This window comes from Cryptomeria japonica, chromosome 5 (genome assembly GCF_030272615.1).
Source record: "Cryptomeria japonica chromosome 5, Sugi_1.0, whole genome shotgun sequence".
NCBI lineage: Eukaryota > Viridiplantae > Streptophyta > Pinopsida > Cupressales > Cupressaceae > Cryptomeria > Cryptomeria japonica.
Genome location: NC_081409.1, coordinates 744,560,222 through 744,583,835, shown reverse-complemented (window position 1 = coordinate 744,583,835; position 23,614 = coordinate 744,560,222). Strand labels below are relative to the sequence as shown.

General features: G+C 30.5%; 1 protein-coding gene across 1 annotated transcript in view; it reads left to right on the top strand.

Moving 5' to 3' along the window:
- The first annotated feature begins 6,455 nt into the window (after positions 1 to 6,455).
- Positions 6,456 to 23,614, top strand: part of LOC131064093 (ankyrin repeat-containing protein At5g02620-like) — a 31,894-nt gene continuing 14,735 nt past the window's right edge. Inside the window, exons 1-3 of the mRNA XM_057998119.2 lie at positions 6,456 to 6,942; positions 7,724 to 8,202; positions 9,261 to 10,012. Of these exons, the coding sequence (XP_057854102.2) occupies positions 6,456 to 6,942; positions 7,724 to 8,202; positions 9,261 to 10,012 (1,718 nt within the window). The remainder of the gene's footprint in view (positions 6,943 to 7,723; positions 8,203 to 9,260; positions 10,013 to 23,614) is intronic.

The following is a 23,614-nucleotide window of genomic DNA, read 5'->3' as shown; positions in this document are numbered from 1 at the left end:
TAATAGATGACAACTCATACATCACCATTGTGTTCACACACCATAATCTACCCAAGCTAGAGAAATATTATCTAACTGGGAACCTATGGCTCTAATACCAATTGAATGAGCACAATAAGTCATTGAGAGGGGGGGTGAATCGGTGATACTTTAAAAACTTCAATTCAATTTGTGCAAAGACCAATAATGGAAAATAGATTAAAAACACATGCACACAAGAGTAAAACACATGACACAGGATATACGAGGAAAACCTAATGCGGGAAAAACCTCAGTGAGAAAAGATGTTGGAGTCTCTTGCTCCAATCCAACCTCACAATGAAAAATTGATTACAACATTTATGGGCACCTACCCAAAGGAGCACCAACCATAATTTTATGAGAACCAACTCAAAGGAGCACCTACCCTTGCTCTAAGAACCCACTCAGAGAATTACTATGACTCAGTGATTAAAATAAGTACAATGATAAACCTTGTTATAAATGAGTTTTGTAACCCTTACAATCTGATTCACATGCACACCTTGCTGCCCTGTTATATTTGCCCCTTTAATTCCTCTTTATGACCTTCTAGCATCTGTTTCTTATCATAATCTTCTACTCAAGGTCATCTATTGATCTCTTTGCTGATTACTCCCTTTATCTTCACATACATTTCTCTCTATCTTTGGCTCTATTTCTTTGCAACCACACCTATCTTTTCTGTAATACTCTATTGATTCAGTATCTTTCTTCTTCTCTTCTATTATCTCACTACATCTCTTTTATATCACCTCCTCCCTTTCACATATACTTGACTCTTCCTTTGCTATCATTCAATTCTACATACACATCCTCATAGAATGCTTCACTTCTTTATGCTCTTTTTTTGCATACACACTTGACTTGCTTCTCTCTGCCTCTGCACCTACACTCTACTCTTATCTGTAATTCAGTTCAATTTTCTTCTCTCTTCGTTCTATTATTATCTTATGCCTTGTCCTCTTATTCTCACAAACACTTCATTTTTTTGCATACACTTAGATCTACCTGCATCTTCTCATTCTTTTATGCACTTACGTCTTCTGTATACACACTATCTCTGAAATCCCACTATACTCTGTTCAACATTGTCTACTCTTTTTTAATCTTCTTCTACCCTCTTTCTCTTTGCAACTCACACCTTCTCAAGATGCAGAATCCTCTATTCGGCCTCAAGAACAACTTTTCTTTAGGCTCTCTTCTTTTTTTTCACCTTCTCTGTCTTGCCAACTCAAGTCCACACACTTGGAATACACCTCATTATCTTTTCCATTTTGGCACACTCAGCTACTCAGCATCACATAAAAAATATTTGCCTTTTTCTCATCTTTGTTCATGCATTACTTTTCCCTCCAAAAGAGTTTAAAAATTAATCTTTCGGCCTCTGGGAGATATTGTTTGCAAACTAATTGGATCCTGTGTACACATATATTTGTCAATAATAAATGCATTTTTTTGGTATTCTTCTACATTCAGATTATATCTCATAAATTGGACTGCTACTCTTAGCAATTTTAGGTCTGATTGATCTCCTTGAGCCTCATAGCTAACCGCAATTGGACCACCATTAAAAGTAGACACTTATCAATTCATACTTAACTTGCATAGATTGGATAGAAAACTACCATATTTATTTCCTCCATCTCTTACACAAGAATATTTGTCATTCAGATGCACATTCATTTGTTTTGTGAGATCCATGTCTTCAGATTGACCGTACATATCATCTGGTCTTTGTTGGTCAACTACCTAGGTGGAATAATCACCAATGAGGTTGCATTTGTGTCATCAAAATCTTGTCATTTGGTCATATTACGTAGTTGGGGTTTTATCGACAAGAGTCTATGAGGTTATACTGAACCAAAACCTTTGTCTCTATAGCTCCAAAGGTTGCCGAGTAGCATTTTAAGTCTTGCCAAAGAACCCAAGTCATACCGAAAAGAAAGCCTATCTCTACAAGACACAACCTAGGTTACATCGAAAGAGACCATTTTGGTGTATCTCCATGGAATGGCGTAAGGTAGACTAAGTCTTGCCAAAGCGCTAAGTCTCCCTGAAAAGAAGCATTGTCACCAAGAAACCATCATTATCATACCAAAGAGAACTCATGTCGACTAGACAAAGAAACCATCACACTAAAAAAGGATATTTCGGTGTAATTCCAAAGGGTGGCCAAAAGGAACAAAAGTCTTGCCAAAGGGCAAGGTCTTGCTGAAAAGACTTCTATCATCTCCCAACCAAGGGCCCCACATAAAATGGCCACATCCTGGGAGATCAAATTAATGGTTGCCAAGTGGACCAAAGAATGGTTCCGAACTGGATACCCGAGAGCTGGAAGTAACAATTTACTCTTCCTAGGGGCTCCATATTGGCTACATATTCCATCCACATGGACATCCATAAGTTGATGTGACAATAAATGTGTCACATCATAGCCTTTAATCTTCCTCATTGGCCCCATTTTTGTATAACATATACCGCTGCACTAGGAGGAAAATAAGTCATGGCGAAAGAGGAAGTCATGCCAAAAAGGTAGGTGACCTCCATACAAACAACTCATAGTCACCGTGGACCAATAAAATACTACCAACAGGATAGCCACAAACACATGGATGAAGTGGCTACCATATATCGGTATAGCATCCACAAGTTGCCAAGAGGGAAAAAGGGTCTTTCTAAACAGAGTGATTTTTCATCCCTTTGGAATTCTTTTTCATCTTGATGATGAATCAACGAGTGTGATTCGAAACATTGATCGAGAAAAAAATACACACAATCGAATCCAGAAAAATTCAAAAGAAAAAAGGGTCTTGCTGACAGACCAACTCACACCAAAATGAAATCCTTGTCGCCATGACAAAGACCTCTGTCACACCAAAAAATCATTGTCACCCAAAAATGAACTTGGTCATGCCGAAAAGGGGAAACTATCAGTGTAACAAACAAAAGTCTGTGAGACACAAAAATGGTCACAGTGATAGACCATGTCTCACATAAATGTAGGCTATGTCGGCTAAACAAAAAAGAGTCTTGTTGAAAACTATCAAACAAGGAATTTTTGTATTTTTGAATCTGCAACATGAATATATCAAAGGCGATGGATTGAACATGATATAAGATTGATTTAGGACTATAATTCCAACCCTGAAATGCATGAAATTAGATCATTTGTGTGTCTCTTCAATCCACTTTGTTTGCATCCTACAACTGCAACCTTAGAGCTTTTCAACCTTTTTCAATCTGCAACAATTATAGATCCAACCTGATGGGTCCAACACATTATGAGATCAATGTAGAATATGATCCTAAAAGTGAAGCACAAGAATTCCACTCAATATCACCTCTCCAATTTAATCTTTCCTGCATTCCATTTCATCTACAACCTACAAGTTGACCTAGTTGACATCAATGACAACACTATGCCAACAAGAGTGACATTAACTAATCAATGTAAGGGAGAGTGATTTTCAATTATTACATCAAACAAATGAAATTGAATGATAAACTATAAACTTATGATACTAGTGCAAAATGACATTAAACAAAATGTTAAGAGTACAAGGTATGCACTTTTATTCTCTACAATAATCAAATATTGATTTCACCTTGATGTATTTTTTCTAATTAAAAGCAAAATTAATATTTAGACAATTAGATTATAATAATATTACCTAGAAATAAATTCTTTTCCATTCACTTAGATAAATATTTTTAAAATTTTAAATAATAAAATTGTTCTCATGTTTGAAATCATCAAATCTAAGCTAATTAGGCTGAAAGGATGAATCACAAAATCCATAACTAACTAATCTAATTTTAAACACAATACAATGAAATAAATGATAGAAATAGAAAGATAAAACTAAATTAAAACTCCCTATTCTTCACTTGTGCTTCCATTGTTCTTCTCCATTATTGTTGGTGTAGGTGGCTCTTAGGTATTGCACTGATTTCCTGCATAAGATGGACAATAACTTTGAAGAACGTGATTCTAGCTTGAATTGAGAAAAGAGGTTGAATTTATAGATTTTCAACACAAAGGAGGTGAGAATTTGAACTCAAGTGTTGACTAATAGATAACTTAAATTGATTCATCTGTTAACTCATTAGATTGAGGAGTCAATTGAATTGATTGGAGAGTGAACTCAATTGATTAACTAGTAGACTAAATAGACTAGTCAGTTGACTGAGTTGATGAATCAGATGACTGAATTGATGGGTTAGAAGACTGAAATGATTGATTAGTCATAAAAAGATGATCTTGAGTGAAAATGGGAGATTGATGAGTTAACTGAGTTAACTAATTAGATAAGTGATTTGATCAATCAGTTCTGATTTTAGCATGTGCTGTAGGATTTTGAAATTGAATTTGATTTTCATTTTCAATTTGGATTTGAGTTTGGACTTTCAAATGTTGAAATGCACATGAAATTAACCAAAATTCAGATTTGATGAAATATAAATTTGGAAGAAATGAAATTAATTGGAATTAAGTGAAATTCAAATTTGGGGAAAATGAAATGAAATTAGATGAAATTAATTGGAATTAGAATTTGGGGACTCGAAGAATTAAATTAATTAATTAAATAATTTAATCATAGGAAATTGAATTAATTAAATAATAAATTTTATTTAACTAAAGAAAATGTAGCAATTAATTAAATAATTTATATTTAATTAACAATTGAGATAGGGTTAATTGATTAAATGATGAAATGATAGGAATTTGATAGTTAGAAATGTTAAATGTTCTGATTAGAAGAAATATTTAATTTAATCAAATAATTAAAGAATTACTTAATTAAATAGATGAATAATTAGTGTAGAATTAATGAAACATTTTTAAGTGTCTACAAAAATTATTTCAAATTTAAATTTTTAAAATAATAAAAAAATTATTTTTTAATTAAAAGTTACATTTATTAATCCATTTATATGGAATATTGATAAATAATAAAAGAAAAATTAAACTTTAATAAATGCAACTTTCATCCCTTAGTTTATTTAAAAATGTTGATCCTTAATAGGTTATGAAGAAAATAATAATTGGCATATAATTTAGAAAAGGAAAAGTGATACGTGAGGTTGATCGGTGAATATAATTGAGATCACGTTCTCACTTTTTCTAATTGTAAGCAAATGATTTAATGGCCAAAATCATAACTCACTACAAAAGCATAATAAAGTTGGTTATCCATTTCATTGAAAGGACCAAACCATATTCATCAAGTTCTCAACAAGATTGCATGGAATAAATTAAAGTAAACACATGAATTAGGTGTTCATACTCTACAAAAATTTTAGTGGAAGAGGAAAATTAAACAAGTCAGGATGGAACAATATATTTTCATTTTGTCATTTTTGGCTAGGTTTAGGGAATCTCCAAAGTATTAGCAAGTGAGGAATTTATTATTTATGATAAGACTTAATTATACTTTACTAATATTCGTCAATTCTTTTGAGTTATCGAGATTGAGTATTATATTTATCATGTTAATTGATGCAATAGTTCATAAGTTGATTTATTTTATTTTATAAGCATTTTTTTTTTTTTTTTAATTTTTTTATTTTCTAAGAAAAAAAATTAATAATTGCATTAGATAAAAATTACTGTAAAATTTTTTTAATTTTATTTATAAAATTGGATATCTATCATGTATTTTAAATTTATTAAATTATCTTATAAGATATTTTTAATTTTAAATAAATAATGACATGTTTATTTAGGGAGTCTAAGTTTTTTTAAAGTAGTTCTTATTAAAATAGTATGTCTATATTTTTAAAGAATCTAAGTAAAATATAAAGATAAATATCAAATTTTACAAATAAAATTAAGACAGAGAAAGTAATCTTTATCTTGCACCCATTAACTCTTTTTCTTCAAAAATTAAGAAACAAATCTTATAAAAAATAAAATAAAAAATCTACTTTCCAAACAATTAGCAAAATAATAAAAAAGTAAAAAAAAAACCAGTTTTAAAAACAATACTAAATGCCTTCTCCACTGCCATTGTCGAATTATATCTATGAACATGATTTTTATTATTATTCTTTTATGTAAAAATTACCTTCATTAATCTCTTTTGTCACATTTATTTATGTAAAAAAATTAAATATAAAATATCTATTTCAAATAAAAAATGAAAGTTTAAGAACTGCCATTCTCATCCAAAATTTAGATAAAATTGTTCTGCTATAAAGAAATCATAAAAGTTGAAATAAAATCTAAATGAATATGATGAGATCATAATTGGTCCAAATCTAATCGTAAGCAAATGCAAAATGCTTGGTACAGACTCTCCAACGTGCTTGTCGATATCATACATTAAAAGAATAAAAGCATAATTAATCAGTCCGTGAGGGCCCAAGGCATTTTCTTTTTCTTGTACCAGCGAATCTACACTTCAGGAATTTGTTATAAGTAGTGAAACAGCATGGTAAGTGAGTACAAGAAGTTTGAAAAAATGACGAGAATGGAAAAAAATATCTTCCATGCTGCCAAAAAGGGCGATCTCAAAGCCCTTCAGGAGTGTAGCCGTGAGCATGTGACCCAGGGGCTTACTTTTGAAGGAAACACTGCTCTGCACATCGCTGCAAGAGGAGGACACCTGGAGGTTGTTAAATGGTTACTTACTCTCAAGCTCTGCTTTGCTGGAGCTCGAAATCGAGATAAGAATACACCACTGCATGAAGCTGGTAAGAATGGCAATTCAGAGGTTGTCAGAATTCTGCTGAGGTATAAAAAGTGCTGTGTGTATAGGCGCAATCAGTTTGCAGAGACTGCCCTGATAATAGCTTCAGAGCACGGTCACATTGATGCAGCGAAGCTCTTGTTGGAAGCCACGCCATTGTTTCTGGTTTTCTGGCCAAGGAATGACCGTCAGACATGCCTCAACGCTGCAGCTTATGCAGGGAAATCGGGTAAGTTGTACTGGTTTGTTATGTGGGTAATTAATATTTTCTTTTTGTTAATTTTTTTTTTTTTAATGGAGGTTTCTGGAGTTGCCAGTCTAGTGAGGGTCTTTATGAAGTATTTTTTTTGTCACCCGGGCACGAGTCATGAGGGTCTTAACGAAGTATTTTTTTTGTCACCCGGTCATGAGGGTCTTTACGAAGTATTTTTTTTGTCACCCGGGCACGAGTCATGAGGGTCTTTACGAAGTATTTTTTTTGTCACCCGGGCCACGAGCTAATAAGTTGAACCTCTTTGGCTAAGAGCCAAGGACTGAGGGGTATCCATTCCGGCCTCATCCTTCACCCTTTTTGATAAAGGTCTTTGTTAAATTTGATTTGGAAAATGAATCTATTTAGTTTAAAAAGTTATATATACAGACTGTGAATCATTTTTTGTGATAACTGTGTTTGATTTATTTGGTATCAATGGTTTAGGTCACTCTCCTTGATCCATCATCAAGATAGTAGAGAACAAAAGAAATAGAATGAGGGAGTGCGATCTGATGATGGATTACAAAATGTGATCCAAAGCGTTGATACAAAATAAATCAAATACAGTTAAAACCAGAAAATCGTTCATGATCTATTATTATTAGACTGTGGAAATCTAATGTCTTTAAATTATATATATGTTAAATTAGTGATTATAAACCAAAAAATGATTTATGATCTATTGCTATAGACTGTAGAAATCTAATATCTTTGAGTTACATGAATGTTGAACTAATGATTAATATGCATTATGCAGGTGTAGTCAAGTTGATATTGAATGAAAATGCTAGTTGTTTCAATATAATACGTTCCATGCTACTTATTGAGGATGAATATGGCTTTACTCCACTACATGCTGCAGTTCATGGAGGACATCTAGATGTTGTGCGTGAGATTTTAAGGACTCAATTGAAATGGTGTTGTCTGAGTGGTCATGAAAAGTTAATGACAAAGGTTGATCACCAAGGAAGATGTGCAATTCACATAGCAGTAATGAAAGGATTCATCGATATTGTTGACGAATTCATATCATTAATGCCAGATTGTGTTGAAATCAGAAGCACTTGCCTTAAATCTGCTGTGCACTTTGCGGTACTATATAATCAACTTGACATAGTGAAAAGGCTTGCTTCTGAGAATGAGGATGAAACAAATGCAAAATTATTCAGCCATGACTATGACTTATTTGGCAATACAGCTTTGCATTTGGCAGCCATGAATGCAGTGGACCCTGAGGTTAGCTTTATCTATGCTTTATTCCCTTCATTCTTTATTATATTTTAATGGTAATTTTTCATTTTTTTTTATTTAGTTTAGAAAGGTTAATAAATACATCCTAAGAATGTTATTGATGTAACTTCTATCATTATATTTATTCATTTTTTTTAACTGCAAGGAAAGATTTCATATAGATCAAAATTTGTTTAATAAGAAAAGTTTATTCTCAAATTTCAGCCTTGACTGTAAAGAAATGTTATATTTCTGAATTAAAAAATCCAAGAAATAAAATCACAAACTTGAGTTCCTATTAATTTAAAGATGCACTTACAAAGAACTATTCTTCAATGGGGCATTCAATTTGGTGACTAAAAATAAATTTTAGAAATTAAATGTAAGATGACTATTTACTACTATCTGGTGTTGATAATGTGTAAAATTGACTAATTGAAAATGAAATGATGTTTATTAAACAATGTTTTTAGAATAAACTCACCCCTAATAATTTTAGGCAATTGTTTATTTATTTAATAAGTAAATACTTTAATATTTTAATTGCACTGTTTCTCTTATTCCCTTAAGACATCCTATTGAATCTTTGTTTACTTGATTCCATATATTAATTGAGTTCCATTCCCTTTAATATCTTATATAAACTCATTATCATAACTCAAAAGTGAAAGAATTTATACATGTTACTAATAAAAATAAAATAATTATAATTACTATTTTTTTGTTGCTATAATAGAACAAAATTTAATAACTATATTAAAATTAAAAAAACTTTTAATCATAATTTTGAAATCTAATATAATATTTTACTTATCTTAAGTTGATATGTTTTATTTTGTCATTTCCATTTTTAAAATCTTTCTACTTGCATGGCACATGTAATATATTAAGGGTAAATTATCTCATTTTCATATATTTAATATTTATTTTTCCAAGAATTAACAACTTACAAAAAGGTAGTCTATTCAAAGATAATGTTTTAGGTATAATCATAAGCCTTTTCAAATGAAAAATACTTTATATCTTATACTTATTAAGGTCATTATTGTTTATTTTGTATGCAGATTGTGGAATATATAGTTTCAATTCCAAATGTAAGCTTGAATATTACAAATGATGAAGGGAAAAGTCCACTTGATATGGCAGAAGAGAGAGCATCCCAAAACAGGATGGATTGTAGTGAGATTATAAGCATTCTGAAAGATGGTCATGCCACTCGAAGTTTAATTTGTCAATCTGGGTATGAACGATTTCCTTGGCAATATTCACAAGAGATTTCTAATCAAGATAATGGCCACGAGGATACCAAAATATTAGATGTGGACACATTGGTGGCGTCACTCATTGCCACAATAACATTTGCATCTATATTTCAAGTGCCTGGTGATATCGATGGTAATGGTCTTGCTAATAGGTCATCAGATACCATTTTCAAAGTGTTTTTGTTCTCTAATTTTGTTGCCTTCTTTGCATCTATAACTGTGGTGATTGCTTGGGTTTTTCGAGAACGATTGCAAACAAAGATGATGGCAAATAGATCAATACTGGCTAAATTATCTATGCTAAGCTTGGGAACTTCCATAGTCTCTACAGGCCTTGCTTTCTTAAGTGCAAATATTCTTGTCACGATACCTCGTGCAAATAAGGAGAATCGTAATCCAGATCATAAGGAATTTCATATGATCAAGGTTGCTGAGATCCTGATAGCATATATAGCGCCATCACTTGCAATTATGTTCTTATCAGTAGCATGGCTAATTGAATATAACTTCAAAGCAACCAATAAGCGACAAACTGAACTTAAGCAACAACTCAGGCGAGTTCTTATTTCTACACTTCCAATTGCAACAATTATCCTTACTATCACTTTTATTTATCTCATATATTAACTTTGAAATGTAATTTGAGAATAAAGATAGCTATTAGTCATGTATGTAAAATTTTATATAATGTATATAAAATTTTATTTAAGTATGTTTTTATTAAAGAGCAAAGTAGATTTTATATAAGTATGTTTACATAGTTTATATTTGATGGTTTTCTATATATCTCCTCAAAAGCATTGACTTGAAAATTTTTATCATCACTTGGTCTTGACCTTTTTTTAATTAAATTTTAATTATTAATTTGTAATTTTTTTTTTCTAATTTAGAGATGGTTGACTTAATATTGTAAATTGTTAATAATATTAAAATATGTTCAAAATATCATTGTAAAGTCTTAATTTTATATAAACAAATGATTTTTATGATTTCTTATTCTTATTTATAAGAATTTGTAATGGTGAAATTAGTATACCCATTCAAATGCTTGTTTATATAAAGATTAAAAAGTTATCCTAAGTACATATGCCAACATTGATATAATTAGGACTAGTTCTATTGTGATTGAGTCTTATAAATGCACTCATGCTTAATGGTAATGGTTGATGTCAAATATGTGATAATAATATTGACTTAGGAGATGTCCATAATAAAAATTCTTTGACAAGAATTGATTCTCTGGTATGTGGGTTGACATGATAATAATCATATTAAAGGAGATTTGTCTTAGAGTAGGAAAAACAAAATGCAAAATAGGTGGACTAAGTCCTGTCATTTAATCTAATTTTTAAGGACTATATTGTTGCATGTCTTATAGTTTAATTTGAGAAAACATTAAAAATTAAGGATGGAGATTTATGTCATTGATTTGTATTGGTTATAGTGACATGTACTAATGAGTTAAAGGTGATTATGAATTATTACATGAAATAAAATAAATTGATTAATAAAATATATATCTATGATATCAATGTAAAATGACGTTAAACAATTTGTTAAGTGTACAAGTTATATTCTTTTATCTCTTACATTAATTAAATATCGATTTTCACTTTGATGTACATTTTCATTTAAATTACAAAAAAAAACTACCACTTGCAACTCTAGAAGGTGCAAGATATATGTTAATATGAAAATTAAAGGAATGCCATCATTGTCTTGTCCGTGCACCTAACCATTATTATCTTTATTCTTAATTACTTTAGGATTTTCCACAGGAAAAATTATTTTGATGCATTGAAAACAAGTACATACAAGTATATAATAATTAAACCCAACTACAAAATCATGTTTAATTTCATTATGTTACAATTTTTTTCTCCAATCATATAACAAAATTAGAAGTAAAATAAGTTGTTTTGTGGAATTTAATGTCAATTAATATGTGTTAAGTTCTTAATTTTTTCAATCATATAATAAAATAATATGTAAGGTGTTTAGATTCTTTATCTATTGACAAATATTATAGAATGTATATGGAGTGTGGTGTACTCCATTTTTATGCTTGGATTCCCAAACTAAAGAAAGAAAAAAGTCTCAATTTCAATGAGAACCTAACTTGGAACTTCACACATTTAAGATTTATTGATTATTTTGTTCTCAGATTAAAAAAAATTACAGCTATTTCAATTAATAAAAATTTGACCTATTAAATCTCTTATTTTATTTTGGCGTATTTGTAATTTTTAATTTGTTTTTGTATTGAACAAAGTAGATTACAATGAAAAATAAAATAAACAGTTCAAAGGGAATTGCAATAAAGAAAAATATAGCTAACAAGTGACTAGTATCAATAGGTACAATAAAAAATAGTAGTTGTTCCCAATAACATTACCTACACAAAGAACTAATACTATCATGTACAAGAGAATTTACATCAGCTGTTCCAAAAATACACCATCTACTTTGAAGGTACATCTGTTGTTCATAAATTGACAAGATTTTGAAGCTGTCTAGAGCACTGAACATCATCAAGCTTGTTGTACCCAACCTTCTTTTCCAACTGAGAGCACAAAGAAATAAGTTTTTACATAACGTTACAGTAAAACGTTTCCACTTCCTGACAAGTAATTTGCTTAAAAAATAACTAAACACCTACTTGGACCAAAATAGATTGCCTTATTGAATCAACAATAACATTCTTACACAAACCAATACCCAAAACTTCTTCCAGCCAAGCATATGACCAAAAAATAGAAGGGAATGTTTAAAATTGCAACCCGTTTCATTTTAGCCTAAAAACAATCCCAAAAAATATGTTTCACACTTTCAGCACATTGGCAAAAACAATTTTTCCCCTATAGGCAATTTTGGATATAAATTTTCCAAGTAGATTTGAGCATTTGATTTAGCTTTGGTCTTCGAAATCTGAGCACTAAGGTTTCTCCATCTTTCTCTTTGAATTTACAACCCCATTTATTGTTGAACCTGGGATTAAGCTTTAGGCACACCTTCTTCAATGGGAAATAGTAAAAGTCTTCCCAAGCCAAAGCCAGTCATTTGAAACATTACATTGGAGAGGAAAGAAAATATGCACACCAGTGATTTAACAAATGTAAGAAACCCTTTAGACTTATTATTCAACTTGGAGCACATTCTAGTGCTCTACCATCCAGTGTTCTGCCATCCAACCCAGTCAAATGGATGTAGAGTACTAGAATGTCCTTTAAGTTCAATAATAAGTCAAAAGGGTTTCTTATATTTGTTAAATCATCGATGTCTGTGGATTTGATCTCCTCCCCAATGTAATGTTTCAAATGACTAACTTTGGCTTTGGAAGACTTTTACTATTTCCCATTGAAGAAGATGTGCTTGAAGATTAATCCCAAGTTGAACAATAAATGGGACTCTAAATTCAAAGAGAAAGATGGAAAAACCTTAATGCTTAGATTTGGAAGACCAAAACTAAATCACACACTCAAATCTTGTTAACATATGTTTTTTTTAATACATAATCATGTTAACACTTTCATTAAGCTTTAGATTTACCAAAAATCCTTTAGTTCATTGTAACTCACCTCTTAAATGGTAATATCTATTCTACAACATGATTCATAAAGCTTTAGATTTACCAAAATCCTGTGATCTCATTTGAACGAATATTTTAACTCACCTCTTAAACAATAATATCTATTCTATGTTTGAGATGAAAGCATTAAAATATATTGAGAAATTGGGAATATAAAGAGCAAGTCTAATGTGAAAGCCATAAATAATTTTAAGTCAAAAAATGCACCTAAAATTATCATAAATGGTCTTTCCCTTCCACGTTATGGACTCCATTCGATTGAGCTTCAAAATTAACATAGACATGCATGGAGATTAAAAGAGAAAGTAGTGGGTAAAACAAGTTAGAGATCTTAGGGAACTCAAATTTTGAAAGATAGGTCTCATCCCTTTGATTATCCTCTGTGCATTTTACTTATCTATAGAAGGAAACAAAAGGTAAAGCATTGTCACAATGATGTAGACCATTGAATAGGCCTTGTGTTTTCTTTCTAGGGCATTCTTTCTTCTATAAGAAGTTTTGTGAGCTATTTGAACATTAACTACCACTTAAAAAAAAAAAATTGATGTAAGATTTTTGAATGAAAATCCATTTATGGGCATGAAAAGATGTCTAAAATAGAACATTGTAAAATTGCATATACATTTTTAAATATAATTCGAGTATGCTAACATGTCAAGGAGCACATTAATGAATATAATTCGATGATCCTAAAATGCTTTATTCGAGAGAATCCCATATTTGTAAAGGAATTTATAAGACAATTATCTTTTGACATGTAAAATCCAAGCATAAGATGGTCATCCTATTTATTAGTCCATGCCTTTAGTCGGAGACTAATGTTTTCACTTTGCTTTTATCAATTAATTCAACTCTGAAAAACTATGCATACATCCTCTATCCTATGGTCTTTGGAAATTTCATTATTACCACTTTGAGAAGCAATTGAACTTTCAACTCGTCCTATTTCTAGTTTTTTTTTCTCCTGGCTTTACATCTAGAGTGTAGCTGCCTGGAGTACCTAAGTAATAGAATGGGAGGGGACAAGAATATGCATGAACCCATGACCTATGATAAGTGGCAAAAAAATAGGGAGGCCTGGGAGGAAATCACCGATGGTGGGATGGTTCCCTATCTGGAGAGACTTCATGGTAACTCTCCCCTAGTTACTGAAAGCTTTGTCAAAGGATGCAATAAGGGTGTGTTGGTTGTGTATGGGGCAGAATTCCTGGTTGACGAAACCCTGGTTGCTGTTGTTATTGGTCTTGAAATGGAGGGAAGAAAATTTTATAGAGAGGGATTTGTGTGAGGAGGCCATTGTTTCTTTTTTGACAAGGATAAGGAACGACAGAGGATGACAAAAATGGCAAACGACGACTACAACAAGAAATAACTATATATATATATAAATGCATATGTGTGAAATGAACTAAAATTGACTAAATAATTTATATTATCAGATATTGATCGATCAAATCCTTATAATTTTCAATCAATTAATGGTATTAGAAGTTTTCATCAATTCATGACTATGAGATTATTTCATTGTCATCCATCTTCAGGTTCTCATATCTCACCTGGTAACCATCAAGTTTAACAATTTTCATAGTAGGGTCACCTTCATTCAGAGTTTGTAATTTATCCCACATAACCTTTGCAAATGATTTACCAGTCAATCCCATGATCTTCTGATTAGTAAATGCACACAAGAGGGCTTCTCTTGCTCTATAATTATTCTCAATATTTTTATCCAAGTTTGTAGGAGTAGGATTGCTAGATGCCAGATCATAAGGTGTGTATCCTTTCTCAATGATCTCCCAAATATCCTTTCTAAGACATAGAAGGAGTCTCCATAAGGATTTTCTATATCCCATAATTTGTTCCATCAAGCTTAGGGATATCTCTTTTGAAAATAGTTGTTGATGGATTAGTTTCCATAGGATCTACCTTAAGTGGTTAAGCTTCTACAAAAGAGGACCAAAGCTTTGATGCCAATTGTTAGGATAACCAGTGAACAATTGAGAGGGGGGGTGAATCAGTTGTTAACAGACTATATCAATCAATCCACTTTACAGCCTTAAACCGGAGCACATAAATATTAAATACCAGAGTAGCAGAAATAGATACCGGTAGAAATAGATACTGGTAAACAATGCACCTTAAAAATGAAATAGATAACCAACACAATGCAACCATACCACATAACACCATGATTTGTATGTGGAAAACCTGGTAAAGGAAAAAACCACAGTGGGAAACCTACCCACAATCAGATGATACTTCTGCAGAAAGTATGTGATACAATGAGGGGCGTGTACATGCAGGAAGGCACACTACCTAGAGTGCACTGCTCATTACAAAGAGTCTCACTAACTATAGAGGTGTTAAAACCACCTCAAGATAATTAGACAATAATTCAGTAGAATGAAATACCAAAGATAGCATCTACCATGCCTAATTACAGTCCCAGTTAATCTCAATACCTGAGGTTTTTGACCTCTTACATAAACCCAATTCGATCTTCAATGATCGACCTAATCCTTTGCTTGAATGATATTACAATTTTCACACATTACATTCCTTTTTTGTTGTCCACACCATTGCCATAATTTGCAATGAGATCTTACATTGATTTATACAAACCCTAAGGCCTAAACCAATTAGGTCGGCCACCTAAAAGATATTACAATAAGATCATTACATACATCCATATTACAATGATATGCCATTTTGGCTTTAGACCAAAACAATATTAACCAATCCATAAATCATCCCGGTAACATGTAGAGATCATGTTAACATGATACCGGTTCATATTCTAGATAGGCACCAGACCTATTTTGGGTACACCATGCCAAATTGATGTATCCAACTGGTTGAAGCACAATTAGGGATCATCTCCTGCATCCTGTCACAGATTCTCAAAAATAATTTTGTCAGTAAAACATTAAACCCATGCCGATAAGAGTTTACTAGATTGTATGATAGCATCCGATCACCAAGTCAATACCAACTGACCAAGAGATGCTCCAGAAGCATGTAACACATAGAACCAAACATATTCCATTGACCCAAACATGTCGGAAGTGTCCAACAGATAGTCTCTTCTGTCGGTAACACTAGATCTTCTATCAGTAACCAAAACCTATCTGTCGGTAACCAACCATAATAGCTAGTGTTGACATCAATGATAAAACATCAATGCAACACATAATCAATCCTTCCATATTGCCAATAATCCATGTATTGGGTGAACTCACAATAATGGTTCCCACTTTTTTGCCACTTTTGACACTGAGATGTACATTTTTAAAATAATCTTCAACTTCCGAGAACTATAACTTTTAAACTATTAAAAATTTGAAGATGATGTAAATTAGTGATTTCTAGCATTTTGTTTGTAGATTCTATATACATTTTTTTCAAATTTTTTTGAAGGATTTAAATTTTTTTTTTCCATCTCCCTCGAAAAGTAGTTTTTTACAACAAACTACATTTTTTAAGAGTGATGTGCCTCCCGAAATGCATAACCTTTTTTCTATAAATGATAAAAACTCAATTCTTTCGAATTTTGGTTTGTAACATCAATATCCAGGGCTTGCATTTGGTTTTATAGTGATATGTTCAATATTTTTCATTTTATAAAGTTTTGAAGTCCAACTAGTCATAATTCAAACATAGGTTTACGTTTGAACACATAACTTGTTCTATATAAATCGAAATTCAATTTTTTTTTTTTTTTTAGAAAGAAGACATCAATACTAGGGGCATAGATATTTTTCAGATTTTTTTTGAATTAGTTTCTTATTTTTTCCAATGCGTTGAATAGAGAAGTTCATGTTCGGTGAAAAACCAATTTTTCATAAAATTAAAAAAACAAGAACATAATAAATTCAAAATATAACAAAATTATACTCATTGGAAAGCTTCCTTTGAGTACTACCATCTAATATTTTTGGGTTATCAAGATTATTTAATTCATGCTTTCAACCAGAGCTCCAAAGTCATTAATTCTTCAGAACTCTGAATTTTTTTGGGAGAAACTTTTAATTTGAAGGTTCGAATGAACACTAGTTCGAGCGAATTGGGTTTGCTTGAACCCAAAAGGGTTCAAGCGAACCCCCATTTCCTCGAACCAATGAGCTCGATTTTGGCATGCACACTTTTGTAATGGACATGTTTGAGCGAACCCAACAATTTTTAACTGTCAGCTTTCATTCGAACTCTGGCCAACGCATTTTTTTTTTTTTCATTTATGGAGTCATATAAATGTCCATAATTTTTTTCATTTTTTATCACACAAATGATTAAAATAATTTGCATTTTTGGATGAGAGAAGACATTTGAAAATTATTTTGAAGGCAATAATTTGAAGGTTTTTTGTAAAAGCATGGGGAACAAGAAGACAAGGCAAAATAAGACTTCAAGGAATTATTCTCCCGAAATGGAAGAAAGATATCGAGAACAAAGAAGACATAGATATCATGATGCAAGTATGTATTTTTAATTTTATTTCTATTTAATTTAATATGTATTACGTATCAATTAATTCAAACTCAATATTTTTTATCCAATATTTTTAATGAAAATTAATTTAAAAAATCTTAATTAAATTAATTGGAAATAATAGGATTAAAAATAATTTTGTTTTAATTGGAAAACATAATTAATTTGAGATAATACATGTGTATTTGCAAATTTCAAATTCCATCAACTTGCTTGTTGTGTAATTGCATTTTTCTCTTATATAATTAAGTTCATTTATAATAGATAAGACCTATTAAGTCATAAAATTAATAAGACCTATTATGTCATAATTTCTAGGTTCTAAATTATATATATTGAATATTTAATCTACATGTACAAGTAATTTCATGTGATAGGTCCTTTAATATCACACAATATATCTGTCTTAAGGGTAGTTAAGTATATTAATTGTGAAATGTTTTTTCAAATGTGGTCATATTGATTTTAATATGAGGTCACCTAAGTTATCGTATGCATGCATCAAAAAATTTGTACTTTTAATTTTCAAAATTGGAATTTCTAATTTATCAAAATTTTATTTTATGTGTTAAATTAGTGCTCAAAATTAGAGATTGAACTTTTATCCTAACCTAAGAACAAATTGAACTTTAATTTAAACAGGTAATTTAATTAGAGTTTAAACAATAAGGTCCTGAAAGTAATTAAATTTAATAAACCAAATTGAATGGGCTAATTTTAACATGTAAAGCTTTAAGCCAAATTCACCCCTATTCTTAATCCTAATTGAATAATCTCTGATTAACTCAAGAACCTTACACAAATGAGCTTAAATTATGTGCAGAACGGGCAAATGAACCTGTTGAAGAACACAATATAGTTGATGAACATAGGGAGGAGATTGTCCAAGTTGAGCCAATGGAGACCTTTGAAGGAGAGGGGTCAGGCTCCTTACCTCCTACCATTGATATGGATGAGCATATTGTGGATCTAGCTAAACAAGTGAAGAGAAATATTTCTTATTAAAATTTAGATCATTTACTTGAAATGGATGTGAATGAGTTGAAACGTCTCAGTTAAGAACCTAGACATACTAAAAGGAGGTCAATGAATAAAAGTGGAAAAGAAATAATGTCTCATTTCAACAATCTTGATACTACACTAGAAAAAGCTCAATTGTTATCAATTGTACTTTCTCATAAAGACTTAATAGATCCAATGAAATTGTTGGGTATAGATACAACAAGTCAAAAGAGGAAATCTTCTCAGCTACAAAAATCTATTGTTGATAATGTTAAGAAAGGTTTGGTGAACATTGGTAAAAAATCTTGAAAACTAGATAAGACCATTTCAAGAAGAGTGATGTTGACATCTTTAGTAAATGAAAGATTGCCTCAAAAAAGACAAATCTCTTCACTGTCATCTGAGTTTGGTTTTAGTAGAAGGACAATATCTAAATATGTTAAAAGGAGAAAGATTTTGGGTGATACTACCTCAAAAGGGAATTGGGCAATTATGTGTAGAGCTCCTCATTCTAATAGAATTGAAGATGTTGTTAGGAACTTTGTGACAAGTTTTTGGAATGATAATACTCACCCTTCATCAAATAGTAGAGATGTTATCAAGCAAAGGATTGGTCCTGATCGTTATGATCTCCATGTAAAACATTGGATAGACACAACAAAACATGAATTGTATGTATTGTTTACTAAAACAAACCCTCATATAAAGATTGGACAAACCATGTTTGAATGGTTAAGGCCATATTATGGGAAGTTAAAAAAAGTTTTTGAAACTTGTTGTTGTCGTTATCACATCGAATTTGACTTGTACTATCAGGAGTTTCGAAATATTAGAGAAGATAATGATGGTTATGAAAATGCTCCTCCTAAACGAACAAGTCAATTTATAGCATCCATCTTATGTGATAAATCAGATGATAATGCAACCGATCAAATAAATTGCATAAGAGGAATTTGTGGAACATGCGGGGACTTCGCTAAATTGCCTTTGAGAGATGAAGATACTGACATGAGGAAGATGGTAAATTGCAAGAGTTACAAGTACAAAAAATTTGAAACAAAATTTGGAAAGGAATCTACAAGGCTAGATTATGTAGAAGAGGAAATACCTATTGGAACATTTATGGAAAATTTTTGTAAGTTGATAAAACCATACATATGCCATGGTTTTTTTGCCAAGCGGCAAGAAAAACAATTTAAAAGATTAAGAGACACTTTCCCACTTGGAACTATTCTATCTGTAGTTGACTTCGCAGAGAATTACTCTTTTGCACATCAAAAAGAGATTCAATCAGAGTATTACTTTTCAAAGCAAATCACTATTTTCGTGCATGTGTGTTATCGACATGCACAGATGAATTTGGATGGTGTTGATAGTACATTTGAAAATTGTGTCATTAAGAAAGAGTACCACTTCTATATCAGTGATGATAAGGAGCATGGCACACTTTTTGTACAACATTGCTTTAAGAAGTTTTTTGAATATTTGAAAGATAGAGGCATAACAATAGTTAAACATTTTGTTTGGTCTGATGGATGTGCGGCACAATTCAAATCTTCGAGGCCATTTTATGCACTATGTAGATATCATCTAAATGACAAAATACCACATGTTTGGAGTTTTTTTGAGAGTGGTCATGGAAAGGGTGAACATGATGGTACAAGAGCTTGTATCAAATGTGCTCTAAGAAATCATCAAATAAAGTACACAGGAGAACATATAGAAAATGTACATGATGTTGTTGAATGGTGTAAGAAACACTTTGAGCAACCTAATTATCCTAGGGAATCATCATCGAGAACATACAGGCCCATTCCATATAGAGTGTTTTGGGAGATAACCGATATGTGTTCTCTTTTAGTATTTTATTTAATTTTTTTTAATTTAACAACTTGATCTACATGTACATTCTTGTACACATGTACAATTTGCAGATGTGGATAGAAAATCAATGCATGGATGCAAGAGTGTGGAGAGGACAAGATCTTTGCATTGTGTCATGAGTACAGATAATCGCCCATGGACATTATACACTAGGGATTATTCATGTTTTTGTTCTGAATGCATTTTTGAAAACTATGTTGATTGCAAGAACCAAGAGCTTGGATATGTTAGTGAATGGAAAATGGTGCCACTAGATGTTTCTGACACATACGAGGATTCAAATGAGGATGAAAACTTTGAAGACATTCCTTTGATTTCTAGTGATTATGATCATATTTCAGGATTGATTAAAAAAGGTACATACATGATGTACACATGTAAAAATTTCCTTAAAAATGACATATAACTTAGAATTTGTTTAACTTGTGTCAAATTGCAAAAGATATTTTTGCAGTCATAGTAGAAGATGGAAATATAGAAGGTGTTAGTTATTATTTATTGTGTTGCACAGAAGAGAGAAAGAAGTTATCAAAATCTAAGATCAGTGATGGAATGCCATTTCCCATAGGTTTGAGTTTTGATTTGAATATGTACATGTACAAATAGCTTATGTGAAATTTTTTAATTTCTCACGTTTCTTATATACATGTAGATGCAGGATCAGTTGTAGTGCAAGGGACATATTTCAAACAAGTTAAAATTGTTCAACATGGGATTCATTTCACTGAATACCAAATTGACAACAAGGTATATCAGTATAGTCACTTGGTCATTGCTGTTGGCCTAATTCTTCAAACAGTTCCACATCGAGGGCGGTCTCAAAAGTGGAGACTAGATAGTGAAGATCATGACAAAATATTAAGTGTTATTGAAGAGAGTTGTGAACCACTTGATGTGGTATGAACTATATATACATTTAGTAATCCAAAGTACACATGTGGTTCAACCCACATGAATTGAATTTTAATGTAAGTTCAAGATAAATTCTAGATCTCAAGTAACTTGAACATTTGAAACTAAAGGATAAATATTTTTTAAGTTTATTTATACATTATATCAAATTAGGATGTATTTAAATGTGCATGTTTAATTATATGTAATTGTATTTATATTTAATTAAAAAATGCATATTTAAATTAGAATGTAATATGTACATTTGTAAAATTGATATTTAATATGGAATTAGGACATGTACATGTTGTGGACTATTTAAATACAATATACATACCTAGAAGCTCACATACCTACAATATACATATCTATGTAATATACATACCATGTGAACTATTCAATACATGACCTATTAAGTTTAGTTTGTTCATTTCATACATACTCTTTTGTTTGAAAATCATTTCATGTATTTAAATCTAATACAATCAAGATAAATTCTAGAACTCAAGTAACTTGAACATTTGAAACTAAAGGATAAATATTTTTTAAGTTTATTTATACATTATATCAAATTAGGATGTATTTAAATGTGCATGTTTAATTGTATGTAATTGTATTTGTATTTAATTAAAAAATGCATATTTAAATTATAATGTAATATGTACATTTGTAAAATTGATATTTAATATGGAATTAGGACATGTACATGTTGTGAACTATTTAACTACAATATACATACCTAGAAGCTCACATACATACAATATACATACCTATACAATATACATACCATGTGAACTATTCAATACATGACCTATTAAGTTTAGTTTGTTCATTTCATACATACTCTTTTGTTTAAAAATCTTGAAACATGTATAATCATACATACTCTTTTGTTTGAAAATCATTTCATGTATTTAAATCTAATACAATCAAGATAAATTCTAGATCTCAAGTAACTTGAACATTTGAAACTAAAGGATAAATATTTTTTAAGTTTATTTATACATTATATCAAATTAGGATGTATTTAAATGTGCATGTTTAATTGTATGTAATTGTATTTGTATTTAATTAAAAAATGCATATTTAAATTAGAATGTAATATGTACATTTGTAAAATTGATATTTAATATGGAATTAGGACATGTACATGTTGTGAACTATTTAACTACAATATACATACCTAGAAGCTCACATACCTACAATATACATACCTATGTAATATACATACCATGTGAACTATTCAATACATGACCTATTAAGTTTAGTTTGTTCATTTCATACATACTCTTTTGTTTGAAAATCATTTCATGTATTTAAATCTAATACAATCAAGATAAATTCTAGATCTCAAGTAACTTGAACATTTGAAACTAAAGGATAAATATTTTTTAAGTTTATTTATACATTATATCAAATTAGGATGTATTTAAATGTGCATATTTAATTGTATGTAATTGTATTTGTATTTAATTAAAAAATGCATATTTAAATTAGAATGTAATATGTACATTTGTGAAATTGATATTTAATATGGAATTAGGACATGTACATGTTGTGAACTATTTAACTACAATATACATACCTAGAAGCTCACATACCTACAATATACATACCTATGCAATATACAAACCATTTGAACTATTCAATACATGACCTATTAAGTTTAGTTTGTTCATTTCATACATACTCTTTTGTTTAAAAATCTTGAAACATGTAATCATACATACTCTTTTGTTTGAAAATCATTTCATGTATTTAAATCTAATACAATCAAGATAAATTCTAGAACTCAAGTAACTTGAACATTTGAAACTAAAGGATAAATATTTTTTAAGTTTATTTATACATTATATCAAATTAGGATGTATTTAAATGTGCATGTTTAATTGTATGTAATTGTATGTTTATTTAATTAAAAAATGCATATTTAAATTAGAATGTAATATGTACATTTGTAAAATTGATATTTAATATGGAATTAGGACATGTACATGTTGTGAACTATTTAACTACAATATACATACCTAGAAGCTCACATACCTACAATATACATACCTATGTAATATACATACCATGTGAACTATTCAATACATGACCTATTAAGTTTAGTTTGTTCATTTCATACATACTCTTTTGTTTGAAAATCTTGAAACATGTATAATCATACATACTCTTTTGTTTAAAAATCAAACATGTATTTGAATCTAATCTAATCAAACATGTATAAATCTAATATAATCAAACATGTATAATCTGATCAAATACAAACCAGGTATAAAGTATAATGTAGAGTCTAAACTTC